This window comes from Microtus pennsylvanicus, chromosome 5 (genome assembly GCF_037038515.1).
Source record: "Microtus pennsylvanicus isolate mMicPen1 chromosome 5, mMicPen1.hap1, whole genome shotgun sequence".
NCBI lineage: Eukaryota > Metazoa > Chordata > Mammalia > Rodentia > Cricetidae > Microtus > Microtus pennsylvanicus.
The window spans coordinates 118136982-118164980 of NC_134583.1; the positions used below are offsets into that span (position 1 = coordinate 118136982).

The window sequence follows — 27999 nt, forward strand, 5'->3', positions numbered from 1 at the left end:
ATAGACTTTATCAAAGATTAAACTCAAAGACAAATGTGTAGGTGTCTGGTATGTTGAACCAAAGTTTTTTAGACACAACATGGCCTAAAACTGCTATGTCGGTTTCTTTAACGAAGCCTGGTTGATAACAGAGATGAGTGTCCACTCCCTGCTAAATTCCTTAACAATTAACACTGCAGTAATGTATAACCTCAGTTTATGATTCAAAATTCAAGGCTCAGCTACCTAACTGTTTATGTTTAAGTCGTAAAATTTATATGGTGGACAAAAGTAAAAACCAATCTTTATGTTTAAGTCTTAAAATTTATATGGTGGATAAAAGTAACAATTAACTAATCAGCTAAGTCCAGAGAGAAACAGCTTTACATGGGAAAAGTTTTACAGATTGTTAGGGCTATAAAAGATGGTCTGGCCTCACAGCGTAACTGTTAGAGGCTACAGATGATGGCTTACATTCATAGCACTGATTAAAAAAACCACAAACTTCCTTCCATGTTCTCCATGGGGCTGCATGTAGTGTAAGAAAAAATATTCATATTTGGGATGTTTTCAATGCCACTGCCAGGGAAAATGCCAGACACCATGTCCCTGCCTCCGCATTGCCATGGTAAATGGCTCCACTATTTGTTGTTCACTCAAAGAACGCTTTGTGAGCCAGAGAGGAAATGTCTGCAATATTTTTATTAAAAGAAGCTTGTTGTTAAATATTTACATATTAGCCAGGTGAACAAAGAAGGTTGGTCTGTCTTTTGGGGTTGTGGTAGTCCCATACCTTTCTACAGCCACCAGTCTGTGATTAGGACTTTAAGATTCTGCCTGACTTCAGGGAGGTTAACCATGAAGGTATAAACTCTCCAGCATTTTCAATAAGGCCTGTTACCATCTACTGTTTTTTTCCCCACAAAGGATATTTGTGTTAAATTTTGCTTCCTGGCTTTGCATCCTGAATGATGAGGGAAGTCCTAAGGAGAGTCTGCTTTCCACCAAAACAATGTTCAGGCATATTGTGATATAAATAGCTACCTGTTGTTTAGTAATATGATGTTATAATATGTTACTTTTGCTTATGTTTCATTTGTTTAACTCTGTGAAGCTGTGATACTTTATCTGTTTAGAAAACCTGAGAGTTTAATAAAGATCTGAGACAGGAGAAAGGATAGACAGGGTTGTCAGGCAGAGAGAATATATAGAAGAAGAAATCTTGGAGAAAGGAAGGAGTGAGAGATGGAGAAGGACATGGGGGCAACCGTCCAGCTACAAACACTTACCTTGGGGTAAGTGTGAAAGTAAGATTTACAGAAGTAAGAGAACAGGGAAAGTCCAGAGGCAAAAGGTAAACAGGATAATATAAGTTAAGAAAAGCTGGTAGGAAACATGCCAAGCTAAAGCTGGACATTTTATAACTAACTATAAGCCACCATATGATTTATTTAGGAGCTGGTAGGCAGACTTCCTGCAAAGAGCCAAAAGTGTGAAACATCAAACTGTAGTCAATGGTGTAAGGTGTGTCTGTCCCATGGCTGCACAGTCTCTATTTTTATTAGCACTATTTGAACACCAATCTGTTCTGTTAAACCAGAAATTCAAATGGATACCCTGTAAAGAAGGGAAAGTGTAACGACCATCTTATTTTTATTTCGATCAGAAGGACAAAGTCTACTTGAGAAAGAGAGAGGTTAAAAAAGGTTATCTGATTGACCAGCCAGTGCTGTTCCAAAGAGGACATGTTGATTCACCCTGTAGTGTTATAAAAGCTCCATGCTGGCTGAGCACAGCTGTGTCAGGCAGAAGGATCTCCATGGATGCAGTTGTGTTCCTGGTGCTCAGCCTCTGCTGTCTGCTTCTCCTCTCACTCTGGAGACAGAGCTCTGAGAGAGCGAAGCTCCCTCCTGGCCCCACTCCTCTCCCAGTTCTTGGCAACTTCTTCCAAATAGATGTGAAGAACATCAGCCAATGCTTGAGCAATGTAAGTATTTTTTGTGCCCCGCCAGTACCTTATAAAGAAGATAAACTGACAGTTGCTTTAGATGAAAATCTAGTATCAGAGGCAATATAGTTATAAATAATTACAAAGTCAAAACTCTTGCGAAGTATTGTGTACCTTATGACTCTTATAGGTGGCCATTGTCGGGATTTCAGTAATGAGTGAGATTTCAGGTGAAAGGACATTTACTTCTTCACATTTTATAAAACAAAAAATTTCCACAAAATTGCAAAATTTGTGAATAGTTCCTATCTTAACAAAGCAAAAAACCACATTTTTCCATTATTCTTGGATGAAGACCAATAGTGAGTAATGATTTATTCAATAAGTCATTAATAATAATGAAATAATAGAATTTTAGAAAAATACTTTTTCTAATTACATCTATTTGATGTTGCACTCTAACAAAGTAACTGATTCCTAATTTAACTAAATACCAAAGACAAAGAATAACACAAGAAATGCAATAGAGAAGCCAAGATTTCAACATATTTGGTGATGTTTATATCCAGCCAGAGAAGGAACTATTTTTTTCCAGGAAATATTGCATGCCTATGGTGCACCTCCCGTGGTGCCCACTCTCTGTGCCAAATCTGTTTCCTCAATAGAATCAACTGTAGTGACTTACAGATTTGCATTTTGAAAGAAAGTGGGCCTTCACATTGCTGCTTTATTGCTGCATCATTTTGTCTATTCCACTGGACCACTTGCCTATATTTGTGAGTACCAGATGGTTTCTAAAACATAATTCTATAATATAATTTGCTATCAGTTATTGTTATATCTCAAACAGCATTTTTACTCCTTAGGAGTGACTTGACTATTCTCGGTCCTTTAGGTACTGTCATCTGCTCTTTTTCTAAACCTGTAAATATGGCACCAGATATCTGATGTATAGCATTAAATTCATAAATATAGTAATATGAGTTTAGTAGTATGTGTGTTTGTTATTCGGTTTCTGTTTCTTCTCTGATCTTCTGACTACAGTTGCCAGTGGTTGAGGAAAGAGCCTCCACACCTGTGGCTGGACGTCTGAGGGTCAGAGTGGAGTGGCCTCTGTTCAATCAGGGAGTTTCTGCCTGAGTTGGGGGAACTGGGACATGGTGGGAAAGATGGGAGGGTTGATGGTGAGTATGTTGGGCAGGCGCTAAAACAGAGGGGGCAGTCAGCAGCAGGCATGTATATTTCCTATATGGAGTTCTGGTGGTCAGCGTCCTGCTGAATGTTTTGGTGTGAAAATTCATTGTAATCCTTGTATGAGAACTACCTGAGTTTTGAACCATTATATGGTTTTCTGAAGGTGATCAAAAACACCCTAATATGATAGAAATAGGCTTCACAACCATTTGAAATTGAGCTTTGCCTGACTAAAAATATTAAAATACAGTGAGTGATATTATCAATGTGAATGAGGGTGACTCCATGGAGATTAACCTGGCTTTTTTGCTAGTATTTACATTTTTCTTTTCTATTTTTAGTTTTCAAAAGTCTATGGCCCAGTGTTCACTCTGTACTTTGGCATGAAACCCACTGTAGTGTTGCATGGGTATGAAGCAGTGAAGGAAGCTCTGATTGATCATGGGGAAGAGTTTGCTGGCAGAGGAAGCTTCCCAATAGCTGAAAGAATTAATAAAGGTCTTGGTAAGTTACTATACATGTTCATATGGGGGGGGGTGCAGTGTTTCTGGTGAAAGAGAAGACTGAAAGGAGGGGTGGAACTTCTTCCCCTAGGTACAGGTTGGGCCTCTCTGCGGTTTCCACCCATGAAATCTCTCATTTGTTCATAGAATATTTTTCTAGTGCTTTACCATCTATTTTTTCTGAATTTTTTCAAAAAATCCATCTTTTCTCATTGTATATACCACCCCAGTTCCCACTTCTCCCTTCCTCCCACTCCCTTCAACTTCCCCTCCACCACACCCTCATCCACTCCTCAGAGAATGTAAGGCTTCCCATGGGGAGTCAACAAAGTCTAGCACATTGCTTTGAGACAGGACCGAGGCCCTCTCCACTATATGTAGGCTGAGCACAGTATCCCTCTAAAGAGAATATATTTCTGAAAGCCAGTGCAAGCAGTAGGGAGAGACCCTGTTTTTCTATTTCTTTAGGCATTATTTTTAGCAATGGAAACAGATGGAAAGAGATAAGGCGCTTCACTCTCACAACTCTGCGGAATTTGGGCATGGGCAAAAGGAACCTTGAGGACCGTGTTCAAGAGGAAGCACAGTGCCTTGTGGAGGAACTGAGGAAAACCAATGGTAAGTGCAGATTTCTGCATTTGCATTTTAGTCAGGGTGTGTGTGTATGTGTGTGTGATGTTGATCACACCTATTCTAAAATTTTCTTTGTTTTTAAATCAGAAACAATGAATATATGTTTCATGCTAATTTTCTTTTTAGCTGAATAATTGTGCATTTCCAGGAGCACGAGTATACTTTTTCTTTGTGGATCGTTCCATCATGGAATAACTGCTATTGATAATAGTGGCAAAGCCTAATCAAAGGATATTTGTTTTCATTTTCTTGGATTACAGAGGTTTTAGGAAATTAACTAAGCAGTACAGGGATTCTTCTAGGCCAATGTTTAGACTCCTGGGTAACATGCAATTTATACTTTCCTTAGCCTAGTATAATAGAATTTTCATCAATTATTTTGTCTGCTGTAGCATGATCTTAAAATTGTCATTTGTTAAAAATTATTAACTACATTGAGAATTTTATACAATGTGTTTTTATCATAATCATCCGCCATCTCTACTGAGACACAACCTAGTTTTCTATCTATCCTACTTGGTGTTGTCTATTTAATAATCACCTAACATGATTTGTAAGAAAAACTTTATTAGTACTTTCAGAATTTGGTACGTGTTTGAAAATATGTTTTAAGTAAAATAGAATTACATAATTCCTCCTGCTTTCTTATTCTATCATTTTTCAGATGCCCTCCCTTGCCTTCTTCTAATGCCTTCTCCACTGTCAAGTTGATAGCCTCTTTGTTTGATTATTGTTATACACACACACACACACACACATATGTCCCTCTGTGTGTTTTTTTGTGTTTGTATACACACATATATAAACAACAACTTGAGTAATCTTTGTTGTTGCTTATCATATATATATGGTTTTGGAGCTGATTCTAGTTCTTACAATCTTTCTGCCTTTTCTGCTGTGATGTTCCCTTAGTCATAGATGTGGCAATTTTGATGTATTTGTTTCAGTTAATGCTGGGAGCACCAAAATCTGTTGGTGTCTGCATTATGTCCAATTGTGGCTTTCGGTGATGATCTCCATTTACTGTAAAAAGATATCTCTTTAATAGGGGGCAGTAACTACGTTTACCTATTCATATAGGGGTATGATTCTGAATACAATTAAGAATTTTGACAGTCAAGCAGCCTAGGTTGTATAGCCTTTTCTATGGTCTATCACCTCACTAGCCCCACACAGCTGTCTCAATTTTGATCACATTCATCCTTCTCCCTCTAATTCTTCTCACACATACCCATCTTTTCTTCCAAACACTTATTTTGTAATTTTCCTTCAAAGAAAAATTGTGCTTGTCAAATATTCTTCTATGTGTGACCTTCCACCAAAACATGATCGCTTTATTAGGGGCTACACCTGGAGGAAATTGGCCCTTCCTCTTCCAGAAGGTAGTAATTGTCAATAACTCCTCCATTATTGGTAGGACATCATGTCCAAATTCTGTGTCCATGAAAGGATTTTTCTGGCATCAGTTTGCACAGGTCTTGTGCATCCTACCACATTTTCTGTGAGTTCAATTGTGCTCTGCCCTGCTGCACCCAGAAGACACCATTTCCTAATAGATATCTACCACCTCTGGCTCTTAAGATCTTTCTGTCGCTTCTTCTTCAGTCATCCCTAAGTCTTAGGAGGAATCGGTAAAGTACATAATTTATATTTAGGGTTGAACTGAATTTAGCCTATTCTCAGCACCTTCATCTTTTGTAGCCTCTGTATTTGTCATCATCTACTGTGAACAGAAACTTCTCTGATGGTGATTGAGAAATATCCTATATGTGTGCCTTCCTTCTGAATTATGTTTGAATTATGAGAGGTTACACTTTTAAAGAAAAATGACTTACCTTCTCTTGAGAGCTAAGTAGTGCCAGCAGGTTCTTAACTGTTGATGGGACTTTGTACCTAACTACCCTCTTCATACTGTGATATGGTCTGGCTTAAACTTACAGGATTCTTGTGTATATATATTACTTGTAGTTGATTAATACAAACAGATTCATCTGTTAATAATCTGTTTAAAAAGCCATCACCTGTACTGCTCAAATTATTTTGTAAAATAGAAAATGATGAAACACTTCCAAAAATCTTTGTACAATGTTGGTATTTTCATGATATCAAAACTAGACAAAGCATAAAAGAAAGGAAAAAATGAAGGAACAAAGAAAGAAAAAAAAGGAAAGGAACAAGGAAGAAAAAAGTAAAGAAAGAAAGAAAGATTATATGCTAACATTTCTGATGAACATGAAGAGCAATTTTTCAATAAAGTATTTATAACCAAATTCATATTGCATCAAAACGATTATCCACTGTAATCTAATTGGATTTATTCCCAAGCTCTAGGAATGGTTAAATGTATGTAAACTAATAATGTAAATAACTTCATTATTTCTTCTTACATGGCACATCTGTTTTGAATTACATTCTATAGAAACACATATGACAGCACAAATATGCAAGATGCACAAATAGAAAACAAGAAAATTATTTATTAATTACATTAAGTCTTTAACTAAACATGAACATCTTTTGCTAACCTGTTGACTCTGTCTTTAATCCTGTCAGTCACTTCTGCCCAAGGTCAAATTTCTTGCGTGTGTGTTTGTAGAAAATGAATCACTTTCTTTTGCTACTGCTATAAATGCTACTTACATAAGAAGTTCTTTTTTTGTTTTATTATTTATTTATTAAAAATTTCCATCTCTTTCCCTCCTCCCATTTCCTTCCCACGACCCCTCTCCCAAACTCTCTCTAGTCCTAAGAGAAGTCAGGGTGCCCTGTCCTGTGGGAAGTCCAAGGCTCTATCCAGGTCTAGGAAGACCTAAGAAGTTCTTGATGTGAAAAATTGCATTAATTATTTCATTTCTAAGGGTTTCAAGTATTTTTTCCCAAATAAAATGAAAGGAAAGACTGAAAATCAAATTTAATCTGTGAACAGCATGTTTACACATAAGAAAAATTCTTTCATCCTTCACTGTTTTTGACTTAAATAAATCATTTCCTGATAGCATAGAATATAATCATGTTTTTATACCCTGGCATATGTACAGTAATATTAAGGAGCTTCATGTTATTCAAATGTTTAATAATTTATCCAGAACACTGTTTTTTATGTGATCCTTATGTGAGGTCTACAGATTTAAATTTTGGATCTGCTTGGATGTAAAGTCTATTAATGATATGTTCAAAGTCCTTTTACTATAGAAAAGAGATCAGAAGAAACTGTCCTGAGAGCTGGAGAGATGCTTTATCACTTGAGAGAGAATGCTCCTTTGAAGAATCAGTAATGGGTTCCAAGTGCAGGTGTCAGGCAGCTCCATGAGATCTGATATGCTCTCCTAGACTCCACAGATACCACACACACACACACACACACACACACACACACACACACCTGTGAATTCATGCACACAAATGAAAATAAGTCTAAAAAAGAAATTTTATTATGATTTTTGACCTGTAATATCATATGTGTATGTATGTTACACAAATTTTAAGCATTATATCGGCATAGTAAACTAATAATGGTGATTTTGAGAGATGTTTATAAATCTATAAACTGCACTGTTTCTCAAATACGTTGTGTAGAGTTTGATTGAGCACAATCACTGTTTACTTCTTTTAAAAAACAAACATTATTGTTACTACTACTGTATATATTGTGGGCTTCATAGATATTTCACAGGAGTGTAACATGTGCTTCGAACAAGTCTTCCTACCATCACCTTTCTGGCCACCCCATTCCTATTTTTTTCTATTGCATCCTTCCCTGGGACTCTTTGTTTTAATTAAAAAGATTGGTTTATTATATGTATAAATGTTTGCCTGCATATACATGTGTGCACCACTTGTGTACAGATGCCACAGAAGTAAGAAAATTGTATCATATTTCTCTGGAACTGGGATTACAGTAAGTTATGAGCCACCGGGAGGCTCCTCAGAACTGAACTTTGGTCCTCTAAAACAACAGAAAGTACTTTAAAAGCAGAGCTCTCTGTCTAGCACTGACCTTGTTATACTTTGTATTTACTTTTCAAATACTGTGTTTACTTTTTCTGGGTAAGATTCCTTTTTTTAAATGATGAAATGAGCAAAGGGAAGACTCTATCACTGCTCTCTTGTTGTCTCCCCTCTTGGAATTTAACTGTAATAAGAAAGTTTTCATTTTATTTAGTAATGCAAACAAATCCACATGGAAGTTGCTGTTCTTGAAATTACACATTATTCTCAAGTAACAAGGAAGAATTCTCCCCACATTTTTTCTTCTAATACCAGAACTCACCTGCAGTGGGGTTCCTCCTTCCTAGGATCAACACTTGCTTCTTTGGCTTACTCACTGTGGCTGCAGACATTTCAGGTGTACACTCTTCTACTTTCATCTGAGTGTTACATGGAAGACATTCTAGTAAGAAGCAGTTCTGTTCCGAACACTAGAAATTTTAGGTTTACAAAATCTTTTGTTTTCTTGCAAGTACCAGATAGTTTAAAGTGTAAGCATTGCTATATCAGATATGGTCTGTTTTTCTTTAGCTACTGAGGATGAGGCCACCTCAAATTTAAGATTAAAGTGATACATTGATTCTACATATAATGAATGCTTAGCTGTTAAAAAAATTGTAGATAGGATATGGCTTAAAACTTCTAAAGACTCCTTACATGTTCACAAAACCAAAACAATCTCTTTGTCAATTTTAATGGTATTTTTTTCCTATTGTTTGTTCAGGTTCACCATGTGACCCCACGTTCATCTTGAGCTGTGCTCCGTGTAATGTCATCTGCTCCACTGTTTTCCAGAATCGTTTTGATTATAAAGATCAGGATTTTCTTAACTTGATGGAAAAATTAAATGAGAATGTCAGGATTCTGAGCTCCCCCTGGATGCAGGTGAAGTCAAGATCTTTTCCTTCTAAAATCATATTTTTGGTCTTTCATTATCAAAAATCAAATTCAATATGTCCTTAGAATTGAGGTGGCCTGACAACACAGTTTTGAATAACATATTATGGAAAGAATATCAGGAAGGCCGGTCTAAATCCTTTGTTGTACAAATAGCAAAACTAAATGGCAGTTTCCAGATTGGTTCAAGGCTGCTAGTTCCGTACCCCTTGGTTTTCCACTTGATATCCAGAGAAGTTTTTGTATTTTGCATTCATATCTGGAAGTGTGGCCAGTTGTTCACAGGACATTCTTCTATGCATCATTCTTATCTTTTTGACTATTAAACACATCCTTATCATATTACTAGGCAGGAATATTTTAGTTTAGAAAGAACATTCCATAAAATGAGAAAGAATATTAATGACAATGAAATCTGACAGGCAACACTATTTCCAGTGGTTTCATGTGTCTGCTGGACACATTTGCCCTAGTTGACAAATAGACAGGTTGAAATGTGAAGAGGAGTGTGGCCCTCATACATCTTATCAGAGTTATCCTAGACTGAACTGGCATCTCCTGAACTCTCCACAAGAATGGCTGTATTCCAGGCTGCCCAGTAAATCAAGACACCAGGCAGTCAGGCACTACTACGGTGAGCAAATGTATGGTGTGGTATGGGAGAGACAGAAAAACAGTTCATGTTTTCTGGAGAGAGAGGCACACCTGAATAGAGGAAACAGTGAGGAGTGGGCTGAAGTGGGTGACTTGGTTGCTAACCAGGGCTATGGTGATGTCTGGGACTTGGCCGCCGCCAAGGTTCATGTCTGGGTACACGAACATGCTGCAGCCTTGATCTGTGTTGATGTCCATAGCTCCTGAAACCACCTAAGGCAAAGAGGAAAGAGCTGTACAGGGTTGATGCTGTCACTCACTGTCTGAAACACTAGGAAGAAAATGGGTCCTGCACCTCCTCCTGGCAGCACAGTGGATCAGGTCCTGTTGATAGGAGTGTGGGTGAGCCAGGTCTAAGAAGCTGAGCTTGGCGGATTTTACCCTGACTGCGCCTCATCTTCCCTATGGTACAATGGGTAGGGGAGATACGCTGCCATCTGCCTCTGGCAGAGGCGAGAGCTGTCTAGGAGGTCACAAGATTGGGAGAGTTGCCTTTGCCCCCACTACATGCAGAGCTCAAGAGAGTGGAGACAGTACTTTATTTGGACAGCACAGTAGAGTCGATATTGTTTACAGGGGTATGGGCGAATCATCCCCGAAGGTCTGAGTGTGAAGGAGCTGTCTTCAGTACTCATCTGTCAGGGGGTGGTATGGTTGGAGGAGAGATGTCCCCTTTATCATTATCCCCTCACTGCTTGAGGCACATGAGTGAGCTGACCCTCCTCCTTAAGAGCTGCAGCACTCATTAAAGCAGGCCCTGCTTCTAGCCTGGGCAGCACTGTTGAGTGGACCTTGTTGTTAGCAGCACAGGTGAGCTGGCCCTGAGGTTGTGAGAGTGGAAGAGCTGGCCACTCCCACTAATCTGCAATGTGGTGGTAAGGGCTAGGGAAAGATGTCCTCCTCCCCTTGCCACCACCACCTGTGGTGTGCAGGAAACCTGACACTCCTCCTTACCAACCTCAGCACCTTCCAAAGCTGGTCCTGCACCTCCACAGGCAGTACAACAGAGCCAACTCTATTGCCCCTATTGATTGGGGTGCAGGGCTGCAGGTGAACCAACCTAGATAATGTGAGTATGTGAGATTTGGCCTCTCCCCTCATCTGTCTTATGAAAGTATGTGTGGAGGACGATTGCCTCCCCTCCTTTGAAGCCTGTGGCAAGTTGCAGCACCAATCCTGAGGTCATAATATTAGGAAAGTTGCCTCTGCCCCTTATTAGCTGCAGCACTTGGGAGATTGCCCCTGCAGCTAGCCTGGGTAACAGAGTGGATCCTGCTGTGATAGTGTAAGTGTAGGAGAGCCAACTCAGAAGGTATGAAAGCAGCTCTTCCTTTATAAAGGCTGAACTAACCAGAGCAATGCCAGGGAGTTCATCCTAGTCATGAGGATAGGGAGAGAGATGGGGAACTGGCCAACTGTGCAACTACCTAGGCTCGGATCTACAGTCATGAGTTGATGCACCTCAACATCCATCCCAACTGTAATCTGTTGGAGAATGTGGAGGAGCTGGTCCTACAGATTAAGGCTGCAAGATCTTCACAGTGCAGGGCAGCGGCATGATATCTACAAAGTAAGGGCCCAGTATTGATAGTGTAGGAGAAAGCAGAGACCCCGAGACAGTCAATGACTCTGTGCAGTGAACACTTGCCAAGCAATGTTATATGGGTAAAAGGGTGTACTGCCTGACTCACTTTGTCACAATACAGCTTCCATGATAATACTTTTTCTTTTTACTCTTAAATTTTATTCTATTTTATTATGGGGGAGTTTAAGGACTGAGGGTGGATATGTGGGGTTATGGAAGTAGATGGGTTTGAGATGTATGGTGTGAGGGACACAAATAAATAAATAAATAGCAAGTTAAAAAAAAGAATACCTGTGAGCATAGAGAAATCCCTAAAGGCTACGTCACACTTTTGCATTCAAAGTCTTTGGAGCCCCACCCACTTCTGATTATTTATTCCATGTCATAGTCTAGTTTATAAGAGTTAAATATGCATGTGCTACTTTTTTCTATAAATCAAGTTGCATAACTCTTTTCATTACAGCCATCATCTAAAAAGTGTAAACGACAATTATTTAGATAATTTCATCCTTGAGACTTGTAGAGAATAAATGGTATAAACCATCAGTCAGTTCTCACAAATAGTCTTTATATTAAAAAAGGATTCAGAAATGTTGAAACTTGATTATTATCTTTCATCATTCAGACAGGAATACCCTCCCACCCCAAGTCTCTCTGTTATCACAAAGAATTGCTGTATGTATGAAATAAAACAACTCTTCCTTTTGCTGAGCACTATTTTTCATTCATTTCTGAATCTACAAATCCATGTTGCTCTTGCTATATATTGTGGATATGTTTCCTTATTTAAAAAGTTCTTTGTCAAGGACTGGAGAGATGGTTTAGTGGTTAAGAGTATGTGTTTATCTTCTAAAGGACCTAAGTCCAATTCTGAGCATCCATTTTAGATGGTCCAAAACTACTAGCTTCAGGTGATCTGATATTTTTGGCCTCCAGTGTACCCACACATACATGCCACACACATGTATGCATGCATACATAACATATACACATCACATACATGAATAAAAGTAAAACAATATATCTCAACAAAAAATTTCTCTGATTTTGTAGGTCTGCAATAATTTCCCTTCACTAATTGACTATTGTCCAGGAAGTCATCATACAGTATCAAACAATGTTGAGTATGTCAGAAATTACCTTTTGGAAAGAATAAAAGAGCATCAGGAATCATTGAATGTTGCAAACCCTCGGGACTTCATTGATTATTACCTGATTAAACTAAAGCAGGTAAAATATTAATATAAATTTATTTATTGTCTGAGTGTGTTGTGGTTTTTTGAACCCTGAAATGTTTGTCAGAGATGATTTAAGTCATTATCATTTGAAAAACAGTTTTAGTATTTATTATATGTTGGGATGCACCATATGGATACTGATAAGATAAAGGGAGTTTGTTAACTAGAACACATTGGCTCTGTTCTTTAAAAATTGTAGCTGAGAACAGTGATACAAAGGGCAGGTAATGTGGGAAAAATTCTAATCAAGTGAAAATAGCCAACTATCATGGCAGTGTGAATTGTTTCACCATAAATGTGCATATTGTGTGGCTAGAATTCCTGCATAGCTAGTGAGTTAAAATAGATATGGCCAAATTTTTACTTTAAAAGGATAGATAGCCGGGCGGTGGTGGCGCACGCCTTTAATCCCAGCACTCAGGAGGCAGAGGCAGGCGGATCTCTGTGAGTTTGAGGCCAGCCTAGTCTACAAGAGCTAGTTCCAGGACAGGAACCAAAAGCTACAGAGAAACCCTGTCTCGAAAAATCAAAAAAAAAAGGATAGATAGAGGAAAGGATAGATAGAGGAGTTAGTTTCAGAAGAACTGAGTGATGTATAGAGAGGTATGTGGTGGAAAGAGAAGGTGTATGGAAGAATGAGGCTTTGAGTACAAACAAGTTAATTTTCACCAAAAGGGGTTGAGAATTGGTATCTACTGGGTATCCTGACAGCATGAACGGCATTGGCATTGTGTAGTTTATTGAAAAGATAATTTTCCATGGAGTTTTCTTGGAACTCAGAAAAAACACTTGACTCTAGATTACTGGCTTTGGTGTGGGCATTGATTCTACTCCACTGGTCTTATATGCAGTAATACTTAGTAACCTGGCATCTGAGTGACCCCTTGTTGCTGTTTTTTGGGGGGGGGCAGACTATTTTTTTTCTAGTTTTTGCCTTTTATCTGGCTTTTAGAGTCAGGGTTTCTCTGTGTAACAGTCCTGGCTGTCCTGGAACTTGATTTGTAGGCCAGGTTAACCTCAAGCTCACTGAGATCTGCCTGTCTCTGCTTCCCAAGTGCTGAGATTATAAGCATGCATCACCACTGCCTGGCTAGTTTGTAAGAAATAGCTCACAGAATTAGTCCACTGAGTGTAAAGTGGTATTTCAGGATCCTAGCCACATATCACTTACATTATGTTGGTACCTTATGTGATTACAAAGCACTGCAACTTCCAGCTCCTTTTAGTTGGAAAGCAATCCCTTACCATGATAAAACACACTACACCCAATACTAATCGCTCCTTTCTGTTCACACCATCTTTAGCAGTTGTTAGTGTGGTTTCTGTATGTCCAGACTTGCCTACGACGAATGGATCATCTATACTGTCTCAGTATATGTGGCATCTAATTTCTGTTTTCTTGCACTTGAATGAAATCTTGGACATTCATCTAAGTTCACCTTGTTTCACTACTTCTTACTTTTTTTGCAGCAAACTTCATTTTCATGCCTTAATAGCACAATGCACTCATTCCCAACTGATGGATATTTGTTTTATTTCGGCCTGAGGTTTCTCTAAGCTATATATATGAACATATATTGACATCAATTCCTCTGACTATATCTCCAGGACTGAGGTTTCTGTGTCAAAGGATAATATCTTTATTGTTTTCTTTTTTGAGAAACTGCTTAAAAAGTTACATTAATACCGTATTTCATATTTATAAGATCCACTATTTTCCAAATAGCTGGCGAAGTTGTAATTTTGAAACTTAATTATTAAGAATTATAGTATGAAGTGGTACCTCAGGACTGATTCGATATGTATCTCCTTAAATAGTGAGAATGGACATCTTTTAATGTGTTGTTTTGCCTTTTCATGTCTTCAGAGAATTTTTATTCTAAAATTTTTGCCTATTGGACTGCATGCTGCATGGAGCTATACAATTATGTATTTATATAGGTAGAAACCTTTCCACATAAATGGCATAGAAACATATTTCCATCCTGTAGGTTGTCATTTGCACATTCTTAATTATGTCTTGAATGCATTAACATTCTGTTATGGGTGAAGTCTTGTTTATCTAGGTTTTGATGTTTTGATCTGTAATCTATGAGTACAAATCATAAGGAATCAGGTTTATCCTTGTCCATGTTTCTTTACACTTCTAGCATCCTTCTTTCATGTAGGTATTCTGCTGTTCTGTCATCATCTGATAAAGACTCTTCCTTTAGATGGAGCAGTCTTGGAACTCAGTTTAAAACATCGGCTGTAGTTGTTTAGGTTAACTCCTTGGCTATCAAAGCTCTATAGGTATTGATATTGATTGGTGTGTCAATACTTCATTACACTCATTACTGTTGCTCTGCAATAAGATTATGAAATAATCATTCTATGTTTGATATGTTCGTTTTGTTTTTATTTTTTGCAATATTTCATTAATTCTATGAGAATTTCACGAGATGTAATTTTAACATAATCCTCAACTTTCGTTACCCTCCTCTTTATCCTCTTAACTCTTCTCACCAACCTTTTTTTTTCTTTCTTATTAAATTTTTTTATTGAGAAAAGGAGAAAAAAAGACAAGTTTCCACCTCCTCCCAGCCTACTATTTCCCTCCCCCTCCTCCCACCCTTCTCCCCCTCCTCCCACCTTTCTCCCCCTCCCCCTACTTCTTTCCCCCTCCCTCTCCAGTCCAAAGAGCAGTCAGGGTTTTCTGCCCTTTGGTAAGTCCTAGGTCCTTCCCCCCTCCGTCCATATCTAGGAAGGTGAACATCCAAACTGGCTCTGCTCCCACAAAGCCAGCACATTACGTAGGATCAAAACCCCGTGCCATTGTCCTTTGCATCTCATCAGCCCTCATTGTTCGCCATGTTCAGAGAGTCCAGTTTTATCCCATGCTTTTTCGGTAACAGTCCAGCTGGCCTTGGTGAGCTCCCAGTAGATCAGCTCCACTGTCTCCGTGGGTTGGTGCACCCCTCGTGGTTTCGACTTGTTTGCTCATGTTCTCCCTCCTTCTGCTCCTCATTGGGACCTTGGGAGCTCAGTCCAGTGCTCCAGTGTGGGGCTCTGTCTCTATCTCCATCCATCACCAGATGAAGGTTCTATGATGATATGCAAGATATTCGTCAGTATTGCTCTAGGATAGGGTCATTTCAGGTTCCCTATCCTCAGCTGCCCAAGGAACTAACTGGGGACCTCGGCTTGGGCACCTGGGAGCCCCTCTAGGGTCAGGTTTCTTGCCAAACCTACAGTGGCTTGGGAATATACCCAAGAGATGCCCTTTCATATGACAAAAGCGTTTGTTCAACTATGTTCATAGCAGTATTATTTGTAATAGCCAGAACCTGGAAACAACCTAGATGCCCTTCAATGGAAGAATGGATGAAGAAGAATGTGGAATATATACACATTAGAGTACTACTCAGCGGTAAAAAACTATGACTTCTCGAATTTTGCATGCAAATGGATGGAAATAGAAAACACTATCCTGAGTGAGGTATCCCAGACCCAAAAAGATAAACATGGGATGTACTCACTCATAATTGGTTTCTAGCCAAAAATAAGGGTCACGGAGTCTACAATAGGTGAATCTAAAGAAGCTAAGTAAGAAGGGGAACCCAAGGAAAAACATATAGTTATCCTCTTGGCTAAGGGAAGTAGACAAAATTGCCGGGGAGAAAAGTGGGATCTTGGGGGTTGGCTGGGATGGCGGTAAGGGGAGATGGGGAGAGAAAAGTTAGAAGGGAAGGAGGTGTGGCCTTGAGGAAACAGGAGGATTGGGATAAAGGAAGGTTGGACAGGGGAGCACGGACTCACCAAACTTTGTGATTTCTTTTTTCCCCCTTTCAGCATTGAGTCCAATGTCTGTTGTACAACTAGCCTCAAGCCTCACATGTAATCAAACTACTGGGTGGGCACATTATTGTAGGAAATTTACTACCCCTTCCCCTGAACTAATCATCTAGAATTGGGGGTTCATATTTTCTCCCCATACTTTGTTGTATTTTTATCTGATGGTACCTACACAGTTTTTGGGCACCCTGTCACAGTCATTGTGAGTTCTCATGTTCACCTGTCCTTTTGTGTTCAGAAAACACTGATTCCTTGAAGTTATTGATCACAAATGAATCTTACATTTCTGCTCCCTCTTCCACAAAGATCCTTAAACCTTCTGGGGAAGAGTGTGTTCTAGGTGCGAGACAATTGTTTATATTCTGTCAATTATATTTTAAATGACCCATAGCCAGGCAGGGACTATAGGAAAGACAAAGTAGAGGCAGGTCAACGAGAACAGGGAAATTCTGGGAAGAGGGAAGCTCCCTCTGCAGTCCTGTTCAGACACAGAAGCAAAATAACTATGCCACTGAAAAAGGTACTGATCCATATGGCCAACACAGATAAGAATAATGGGTTAATAATGTAAGTTAAAAGAGTTAATAAGAATCCTGAGCTAATGGGCCAATCACTTTATGATTAATGAAGACCTCTGTGTGATTTTTTTTTTGGATTTAACAACTGTGGGAATGGGTCAGGACTTAGGGGTAATCATGATTTAGGGGTAATCAAGACACAATGCTTTATTCTGTGTACATTGAACTATTGGGTATCTCTGTATTAATTGCTGTCTCCTGAAAGGAGAAGTTTCTCTGATCAAAAGTAAGAGATCTATGTTCTATGAATATAGTAGTAAGTCATTAGGAATCATTTTAGCACTACGCCCATTAGTCTATTAGAGTAATAGATTTGACCACCAATTCGTAGACACATAACAGTGACAGATATGGGTCTTATGTAACATGGTGGCTCTTAGACCCAATCTGCGCTTATATCCAAAGAATATCAGCATAAGAAAAGGCACTTGTACATTTGTGTTTGTTTCCTGCTGTTTCTCAAAATAGCTGAGATAATCAATCCAGAAGTCATCAAGGGATTGATGGGTGGATAGATAAGAATTGTGGGATACACATGCAAGGATATGTTACTTTTCAAAATAAGAGAAAATTTAGTAATTAATGCATTAAGATTGAATAGGTTTATTTAATTCAAGGACAAAGAATCTTATTACAGACCTATTTAGTTTAATAGAGAATGCTCAGAGATAGAATCAAATGTATTCCACTGTTCTTTACCATATTGAGAACACAGGACTTCAATTTTATGTATACACCTGTATATATCCCCAAATTAGACCTATCTCATATTATTCTTCTTACAGTTTTGAGAGGACAGAATACATAATGAATAAAAAGTTTCATTTATGTTTTTAAGGCATGAGAGTACAAAACAGTATATGTTTAAGTGCAGACAATCACATCATTGCAAGAGTTAGGCTAGTCAGGAATTTTGGGTGAAATAGAAATTTATGAAAACCTGTGCCACAGATTTTGAAATTATTTGTTAATTTCTTCTCTACTCTACATTTAAGTATCTTTGTTGGCAATAAAATAAAATAAAGAATTTTCTTGAAGTCCTATTACTAAAAAACTTGCTCATTAATAAAACATTATGCCATTAACTAGACCCAAAATCTATATGACTCAGTAAACTTCTATACAGTTAGAATAGCCATTTGGAATGAATGTTATGGAGTTTTATTTAAATTTTACACTTCCAGTAAACTTGAAACTGTAAGGTCATTGTAATCAGATATTGTGATAAAGAATTTATCAGATCATTGCATCAAATTATTCATAGGCAAGCCACAATGAACAATCGGAATTTACACTTGAAAATCTGGCAGTGACTGTGTTTGACCTGTTTGGTGCTGGGACAGAGACAACAAGCACAACACTGAGATACGCTTTACTGCTCCTGCTGAAGCACCCTGATGTCACAGGTGAGGATACAGGTGCTGACCACAGTGTTCCTATAAGATGCTGGAAAGACCCTGCTAGTGCCCTGAGTGTTGTTTTCCTTAGAGAAGTCTCAGTCCTTCACCTTCTATGCCATTTACCGACTGTAATAAAGAGCATGACTAAGAGAAACAGACTGTAAGACAAACAATCAAATTCTAGTCAGTGTGTGAGATCTGGAGGGAAATCTGAAATAGGCATGACCAGCATGCATTGTCCTTCAGACACATGTCCTTTTATTCTTAAGTCATGTTGTTAGGTCAGCTAAAATCTTCTAGTTTTCTTCTTATGAATCAAACTTTGGGATGGAGAAAAGAAAATTCACCTCACTGAAGCCTAGACTTTACTGAGTCTGGCTGGGATAATGTGCCTTCTGAGAAGATTTCAAAATATTTAGATTCTCTAGTAAGATTTTTGATCGATGAAGAAAACGTAGATTAAGAAATTTTGTCAGTTAAGAAATCCATTTCCTTAAACTTTTGTTGAACAGTAATCTTTTCAACTGTACCAATAATGTTTTCTTTCGCATTGCAGTTTAAAACAGATCCAGTGGTCCAGCACATACAAAACACACCCTCCCTTCTGTGCCCAATATAAGATAAAAGCACAATCATGAATCATATTTTTTAGGATAGGAAGAGATAACAACAAGCAGCTAAGAATGCTTCACTAAATTACTAAAACGTTGTTATGAGGGAATAGAAAAGTATAAAACAGGAAAGATGATCTTGAAACATAAATGTTAGATGAACATACATGAAGTAAGACTCACAAGCTGTGGATATATATCTACAGACATGTAAAATTCTGGTTCCAAAGCAATAGCAGCTTAAGAAGAGAACAAAGTTGAATATAGGATGCTGGACTTGCTGAGGTTCCCTTCCTATTCCCATTCAGCATGTCACACCCCTCCAGCTAAATAAAATTCTTTTTTTTTATTGAGAAAAGGAAAAAAATGTTTCCCCCTCCTCTCAGCCTCCGATTTCCCTCCCCCTCCTCCCAACCCTCTCCCCCTCCCCTAAATACAATTCTTAAAAGAAACTAAGTGTTAGTAGCTCTTTACCTAATACATTGACGATTGACAAGGACTGAGCAATGCATAGGGATGAAAGCAGAGGCTGGCAGCATTTGAGTCTCAGAATTCTAGATCTTAGAACCACTTCTATGCCTTGTTCCCTGAATGTGAGCAGTGGCGTCACTCATCCAGACAAAAAGAATAAATCAGGACTCCTTATTTCACCAATATAATAGAAAATATTTTCCATGTATTTACCACAATGAATTGAATACCAATCCAAGAGACAGACTCATGGTGTTTTCAGGACTGAACAGAAGCATGGAACCCTTCAGGGAAATACTTGAGTCACACATAAACTTTTCACATTGAGACCACACCAGAATTCTCAAAATCATCTGGCTTCTTTTGTGTTTATAAAATAAAAGACAGAAGAAACCTCCAGGTTAACCATTAATTTTGTTCAATTTTCAATTTCTACATAAAATTTGAGAGATAATATTTTATCATGTTATCTTAAGTAAAGTAACAGGAAGTCATAAGATCCAGGAATCTGAATAGCACTTGTCAGAGGGTAAGAGTATCATAGAAGTTGTTGGGTACCACCTCTGGGAAGCTCCCAATTCAATATTTACCATATGAGTGCTGTAGGTGTTAACAACAACAACAAAAAAAAAAAAACGAATGAAAGAGAAACAACCGTAGTGTAGTGCTCTGTTAATTGAGAATATATTCCCAGCATTTCAAAGTATCTACTAAAATTTCCAATAAAATTATAACTCAAAAGTGAAAACTACAAACAAGTAAAATATAATCAGATATAAGAAGGCTGCTAAAATTGAAAATAATCATATTTCTATGCTAATAAATAATATTTATGTAATTTTAATTAATTTAACAAAGAATATTGGTATTATAAAGTATTATAATTCAATCTGCTGTTTTTCCCTTTTAGTGAAAATGGATTTTTTTTCACATAATATATCATGATTATGGTTTCTTCTCCCTCTACTCCTTCCTGAAATTTCCACCTTCTTTTACACCCATATACCTTTTTTCTGCTTCTCATTAGAAAACAAGCAGCCTTCTAAAGAATAATATATAAAATAACTGAATGTAATAGATATAATATGACAAACAAAAATAATACTTTAAAATTAGACAAAAGAAAGGGAAAGAACTCAAGAGAAGGCATAGGAAAGAGAAGCCATTTCTTTTGCATGCAAAGAATTCCACAATAACAATAAACTGGAAGCCATAATTTAGTGCAACGGACCTATTACATACCTGTACAAGCTCTATTCATGCTGACTTGGTCTCCACGAGTGCATATGTCCTTTGATTATTTTGATTTTACAGAGCCTTTTATTCTTAATACCCTCCATCCCCTCTGATTTTTGCGCTCTTTCTGCCCCCTATTCCACAGTGTACTCTGAGCACTGAGGGGAGGAGTTTAATGGAGTCATTCCATTTAGGATAAGTATTCTGAGATCTTTCACTCTCTGCATAATGCCTGGTTGAGGGTCTCTGTACTTGTTGCTCTCTGCTGCAAGATGAATATTCTCTAAAATGACTGAGCAAGACGCTGATCAATGAGTAGAGCAGAATGTCATCAGGAGTCATTTTATTGCTAAAATTTTTGTTTTATGTTTTGTTGTTTATGCTTTTTGTTTTAAAACAGAAGTATTTGGTTTTACTATAGGTTCCAGGGCTATCTAGTCTCCCATTATGGCCACTCAAGCAGTTTGAGGAATGCGTGTGATATCATGGAATGATTCATAAGTCAGATAAGTTCTTGGTTGGTTTTGAGCCACTATTGCCCTCACATATCTAGTAGGCAAGATACCATTGTTGATTAAAGACTTTGTGGCTGGGTTGGTGTTTGTTTCTCTTTTGACAGTAAGCAGAGCATATTCCTCTACCAAAGATCCTGGAACTTATGGGTGAAGTTTCCTTGTAAACATTGACTTGACTTCTCAATGTCCCAGAGTTTTGTACAATGAGACCTTGCTGTCAGTTTTGGCGAGCAACCTATGTCTTGACAATAGCCTGGGTTGTTTGGAGATTTTCTGAAAACTCCTTTGATCAAAACTCAATTAGTTGTAACCTAATGCTGGTGTTAGAAGTTTCATTTGGTGAAAAGTGTTTAGTTGGGACTCTACCTCACCTTCATATTATTTGGCTATTTCATTAGATCACCTTTGTATATGTTTCATACATATATATATGAAGTTTCTGCTGTATTAAGATTCCATACATTCCCTCAAATGATGCTGAAGTTTACATGTCTCTACCTGTATTTCAACATACATGCCCCATCTCTTCACCACTTAAGGCCTTGATTTGAGCACCACACCCAGTACATCCATAAACATTTATTCTATCTCTCTTCCTAACAAGGTCTTTCTGTCCTTCATAGTTCCATACCTAACCTCACTGGTTCTACAGGTTGTAGCTTGGTTATTGATTTAAGAGCAATGTCCAAGTTTAAGTAAATACATATAATTGTCCTTGTGTGGTGTGGGAAATTCTTCTGTATATGTGTGACTTTAATGGTTAATGAATAAAGAAGCTGTTTTGTCCCTGTGACAGGGTAGAATAGAGCTAGGCAGAGAAGACTGAACTGAATACTGGGAGGAAGAAGGTAGAGGCAGGGACATGCCATGTAGCCCCACCACAATGGACAGAAAATTGCCGGTAAGCCATAGCCATGTGGTAATACACAGATGAATGAAATGGGTTAAGTTAAGATGTAAGTGCTAACCAATAAGAAGCTAGAGCTAATAGGCCAAGCAGTGATTTAATTAATACAATTTCTGTGTGATTATTTGGAGTTGAGCAGCTGTGTGATTACAAACCAACAGCCTCCTACAACAAATTGAAACTCCAATATGTGCTAGTTAAATCTACATAAAAACTGAGATGGCTTGCAAAGGAATTCTAGACCCTAAAATCAAAGTTTACCTCCATTTTTTTCCGGATTGGCTCTGCTTGCTGGCAGCATGCCACAGCTTCTTTAAGAGAGTCTTCCTGATTCAGTGGTTGTAAAAGAAAAATAAAGAGGCAGTTTTGAAATGGTGGCTTCCTGGGTTGTGCTGCCAGCAGAAACTCTGACTCTTTCAGGAGGTCCTGCTCTGGAGCATTTAAATGGGGTTTGTGAACAGAGTGATACAACTTGCTTAATGGCATCGCAGACCTACTGAAACCTGACCCTAGATCTGGGGTTGAAAGAATGTCTCTCAGAGGCAATGAATGGATCTCTGACCTGCTGGACTGGGCAGAGACAAAAGGCAAAACAGCATTAGTCCTAATAATGGTGCTTAACATTTTAAGAGGCACTCCTGGACAAAAAAAGGATTTCAGATATACAATAAGACATATTCAGAGATAAAAGACCTCCAAATAATTATATTGTTTTATGATATTTTAATTACTTATAGTTTATTTATTGTTACAGCTACTAAGTAATAAATATATCCTGATCTATCCTAATATCTGTAGACGATAGTGATATAAATCCACAACACAGCATTTTTGTATAAATATATGTTTAAATACTTTTACCTATGAATGAAAAATGCACATTTACACTTATTTTGGAATATTTACATAGTGCTATATACGGCCAAAAATGTTATTTTTTCCTGTTTTCCCTTTTGTCACTGTGACCATATAGCTAAAGTTCAGGAAGAGATTCACCGTGTGGTTGGCAGAAACCGCAGCCCCTGCATGCAGGACAGGAGCCACATGCCCTATACAGATGCCATGATTCATGAGGTCCAGAGATTCATCAGCCTCATCCCCATCAACCTGCCCCATGCAGTGACCTGTGACGTTAAATTCAGGAACTACATCATCCCCAAGGTGAGCTTGTCTCTGCTCTGATGCACCTCCGTGCTCTTGATGCTCACAGGTTCACAGTGTCGTTACAGTCCTCTGAGTTATCTGGTGCTGCCGATGGCTTATACAGCTTCACGGTGAGAGGAGCAGCTCTACTGCAGGTGCAGATATAGCTGGTAACGACACGCCCACATTTGCTCTCTCTTCCAAATACTGTTCGGCAAGCTTTAGGCATTTCTGTTTGAAGGTTGACATTCTGTCAATTTTCCAAAAGTCTTTTCTGACTTTTTTTATTTTTTTATTAAAAAATTTCCGCCTTCTCCTCCTCTCCCCACTCTCCTCTCCCCCCACTCCATTCATCCTCACTCTTCAGTCCAAAGAGCTGTCAGGCTTCCCTGCCCGGTGGAAAGTGCAAGGTCCTCCCCCCTCCATCCAGGTCTAGGAAGGTGAGCATCCAAACAGACTAGGTTCCCACAAAGCTAGTACATGCAGTAGAATCAAAACCCAGTGCCATTGTCCTTGGCATCTCAGTCAGCCCTCATTGTCCGCCATGTTCAGAGAGTCCAGTTTGATCCCATGCTTTTTCAGTCCCAGTCCAGCTGGCCTTGGTTAGCTCCCAATAGATCAGCACCACAGTCTCAGTGGGTGGGCTCAACCCTCGCGGTTCTGACTTCCTTGCTCATGTTCTCCCTCCTTCTGCTCCTGATTTGGACCTTGGGAGCTCAGTCCGGTGCTCCATTGTGGGTCTCTGTCTCTATCTCCATCCATCGCCAGATGAATGTTCTATGGTAATATGCAAGATATTCATCAGTATGGCTATAGAATAGGGCCATTCCAGGCTCCCTCTCCTCAGCTGCCCAAGGAACTAGCTGGGGACATCTCTATAGACACCTGGGAACCCCTCTAGAGTCAAGACTCTTTCCAACCCTAAAATGGCTCCCTTAATTAAGATATATACTTCCCTGCTCCCATATCCACCCTTCCTCCATCCCAACCATCCCATTCCCCCAAGCTCTATCCATCCTCCCCTTCTTACTTTTGTTTCCCCATCTCCCCTTGCCCCCATCACACCCCACCCCTAAGTTCCCAATTTTTGCCCGGCAATCTTGTCTACTTCCAATAACAAATTTGAGGAAGAAAAACTATGAAGAGAATTTTCTTATACTAAAAGTCATAAGCAATATGTAGTGGAGAAATACAGTCGGTGATCAAAAGTATACAATACATAGAACCAAAAATAGAGCATAAAGAACAATTTTGAAAATAATGTACAGACTTTTGTGAAATAAATTCATCTCAAAGTGAAAATCAGTGTCCCTGGGCCATACTCAAACATAATTGGCTCCACAGTAAAGTAGCTCATATTCTATTCTCTTCATAGTTTTTCTTCCTCAAATTTGATAGAATTTTTGTATTAAAACCAAGCTTTTGCCTTAAAAAGGAGTTTAAATTGATTCCTGATGTCATTATGTTTGTACTTATTTCATTTCTGTGGCCAATTATTGCTATTTTGAAGACATCACAAATTGCAGATGAAAAATGTAGAATTTTTATAGTAGTAATTTCTTTCAGAAAGTATGTATTGGACCTTCTGGGATTCTTCTCTTTTGGGGGGAGGGTGGAGTGGGGCAAAACGATTTTGGCAAGGTTCCAGTTACTAACATCATGTGCTTATAATAGAACTTACTTCTCCAATTGACAGTAGGTTTTCTGTATCATAACAGACTTAGTATATGGGTTAGTGTATCTGTTTGGCTAAGGGACATTCTCAAGGTAAGATTGTTGATGTCTATGGTTAATGTGCAGAACTTAGTTATGTTTAGATACTTAGAGCTAACTAACTAATAAGTATAACAAAGGTCAAAATAGGAATGGCACATTTACTTATATCTTCCTTGGGTTTAAAGCCTAGTTTGAAGTGAGTGTTGTATCAGCTAAACTTATACTCCATCATCCCTCTCCTTCAGGTTCATGACATGATAGGTTTCTTTAAGATCTAATCAAGTAGAATATTCTATTGTTGTACTTTATGAAACAACCAAGTTGATTCTTCATTATGAGAAATAGGATAAGTGATTTCATAGATGAGAATAGAGCCACTGATCTCATCAAAACAAATAGGATAAGAAGGAACCAATGATCTTTGCCATATTCTGGCAGATTTTAGCCTTTCTAGGCCAAGAAGATTGTGCTGCCTCTTCAGAAACTCTCACTGTAGCAGAGAAGCAGTCACAGGCAACATGTAAACAAATGATTATGAATATACTATGTTCAATACCTATTGATACTAGAATTTAATTTTCACATAATTTACATATATCATTAATGGTTTTTTTAGTTTTAAAATTTTAGACATATTTAGATAAACTGCTTTCTAATATGTGTTGGCAGCCTTGAAAAAGATTGTAGACCACATTTCTAAAAAGTTTAAAGTGATATGAGGTTTGTTTTTGTCCTAGTTAAAGAGTACTTGCCTGCACCAGCTCCCTGCAATTTCTGTGTCTTCAGAAGCTTTATTGATTTAGCTGTCACCAGATCATCTTACCTTCATCATACTTTGTTTTATTTTATTGTCTCTCTCTTCTCCCCATTCCATTCCTCCTTTTTTCTCCCAAATAGTCCTCATCTTGCATTTCTGACACACATATATATTTATGCATATATATGCATTTCTATATGTATGTTTGTACATTCACATAGACAGATTATATACAAGACTGAACACATATACGTCTGCACATAGCCCTGCATTTTCTTTCTTATAATATAAATACAAAGATAGATTCTGTAAGTGAGAGAAAAGGAGTGGTATTTGTCTTTCTAAATCTTCCTTATTGTACTTAATGAATGGTCTCCAATTCTGTTCAAAACACTCAATGAATTTTTCTACTTATAACCTGATTCACATGAAGGGTATGTAGACATATGTGATGAACTGGAACAGTCGGTGTTCAGAGAAGCATGAGTTCAATCTAAAGGAAAGGGAGAAGAGACTTAGAAGTTTTAGTTCATGTACTCATGTGAACATCATTGAAGTCACATCAGCTACAACACTGTGACTGACTGCCTCCCTGCTGCTTACTGTTCTGCCTGTTAAATTGTCCTTACTGTTCTTTGTACTTAATCCCAACTATGGAGCAGAAGGTGAACCCGGATATTTTCCTGACTTTTCTTAGCTCTATGATTTCTTTTAACTTTATTTGTTTCTGTGTTTTGTTACAGGGAACAACAGTAATAACATCACTGACATCAGTGCTGAATGACAACAAGGAATTCCCCAACCCAGAGATATTTGACCCTGGCCACTTTCTAGATAAGAATGGAAACTTTAAGAAAAGTGACTACTTCGTGCCATTTTCAACAGGTAATAGAAATTCATTTCCATGGATGCAGGGACATAAGGATCTGTAGCGACTTATCTAGTGGCTCCTTAATGGCCAAAGATCAGGAGTATAACTTTCGTGTTTATGTGTGTCATGATAAAGAGATTTCTTCTTTGTCAGGTTATGAAAGTGAGGCTTTAATTGTTAATCCACTGTTCAAAACTCAGAAAGCTGGAGTACAGTGTGTTTGTTTTCTTCCTTGAGCCACCTCACAGAAATACCAAAGAAAGCAAAGGCCATTTACACTTTACTCACTGTGAAAATGGAGACGTCATAATTTACATTCAGGTCTTCTTTGCTGTGTTACTCACCTCCATACTCAACTATGTAATTACAAGTCTCCAAAAATACCAAAAATTACTGAAGCATCCCAAGTGCACTTGGTAAACATACAAATGAATAATGTTTCTTAAATTTCAGTTAAAGTAGGCCAATGAGAAAGACTCCCAGATCTCTGGGTTATTGGGGAATATCAGTACATTTATCTTTCCAACTTGATATCTTAGTGCAAAAAATGGAACACCATTCTAATAAATGATTCCCTAGTTGCCTCAAAATTCATGGGTTGTGGAGAATCATGAGAAGAAATCACTTATCATTAATAGAATTTCATGAATAGATCAGAGAGTTATTTGTGTTAATTAACACAAAATTCCTCTTCAGTCTCCTAGGCAGCTTGATTACAGATGTGAATAACTATAACTAGTTAAAAAGTATTTTGGAACAATGTATTTCTTAATAGTATAGGTTAACTGAGAAACAATTATGTTCCACATTTTTCTATTTGCCGAATTAATTGTTCTTTCATGCAGCCAAACATCTATCCATCCACCTAAAACTTACCCTTCTTTTATAGTCTCAGTCACAAACGCAGTGATTCTCAAATTTGCAAATGAGCATAGTAATCTTTGATTTTATTTCCCCTAGGAAAACGGATTTGTGCAGGAGAAGGCCTGGCACGAATGGAGCTGTTCCTATTTCTCACCACCATTTTACAGAACTTTAAGCTGAAATCGCTGGTTAATACTGAGGATATTGATACAACCCCGGTGCTCAATGGATTTGCCTCTGTGCCACCCCAATACCAGCTTTGCTTTATTCCTATCTAAAAGAGAGAAGATTGCCTAGCCCAAGCAGTATTGTTTTCTGTAATTCTCCTCTAGATCATCATTCACCTCATTCCCCATCTTGGACAAGATGTCCTTCCCTCCTCTCATGTATTCCCATTCTGTACCCAGGAAACACCTGTTAACTATTTTGCAACTTGTGGAATCACAGTAGAAATATATTGTTATATTCTGTTCTCTGC

General features: G+C 38.2%; 2 protein-coding genes across 1 annotated transcript; both read left to right on the plus strand.

Annotated features, from left to right (window-relative positions):
• The window catches only part of LOC142850431 (cytochrome P450 2C27), a 220325-nt gene that overhangs the window by 156419 nt on the left and 35907 nt on the right, over positions 1–27999 (plus strand).
• LOC142850430 (cytochrome P450 2C25) lies at positions 1764–27997 on the plus strand. The gene is made up of 9 exons (XM_075973973.1): positions 1764–1966; positions 3463–3625; positions 4093–4242; positions 8969–9129; positions 12434–12610; positions 18295–18436; positions 23144–23331; positions 26530–26671; positions 27618–27997. Exons 1-9 carry the CDS (start codon positions 1799–1801, stop codon positions 27797–27799), a joined length of 1473 nt encoding a protein of 490 aa, XP_075830088.1. The 5' UTR covers positions 1764–1798; the 3' UTR covers positions 27800–27997.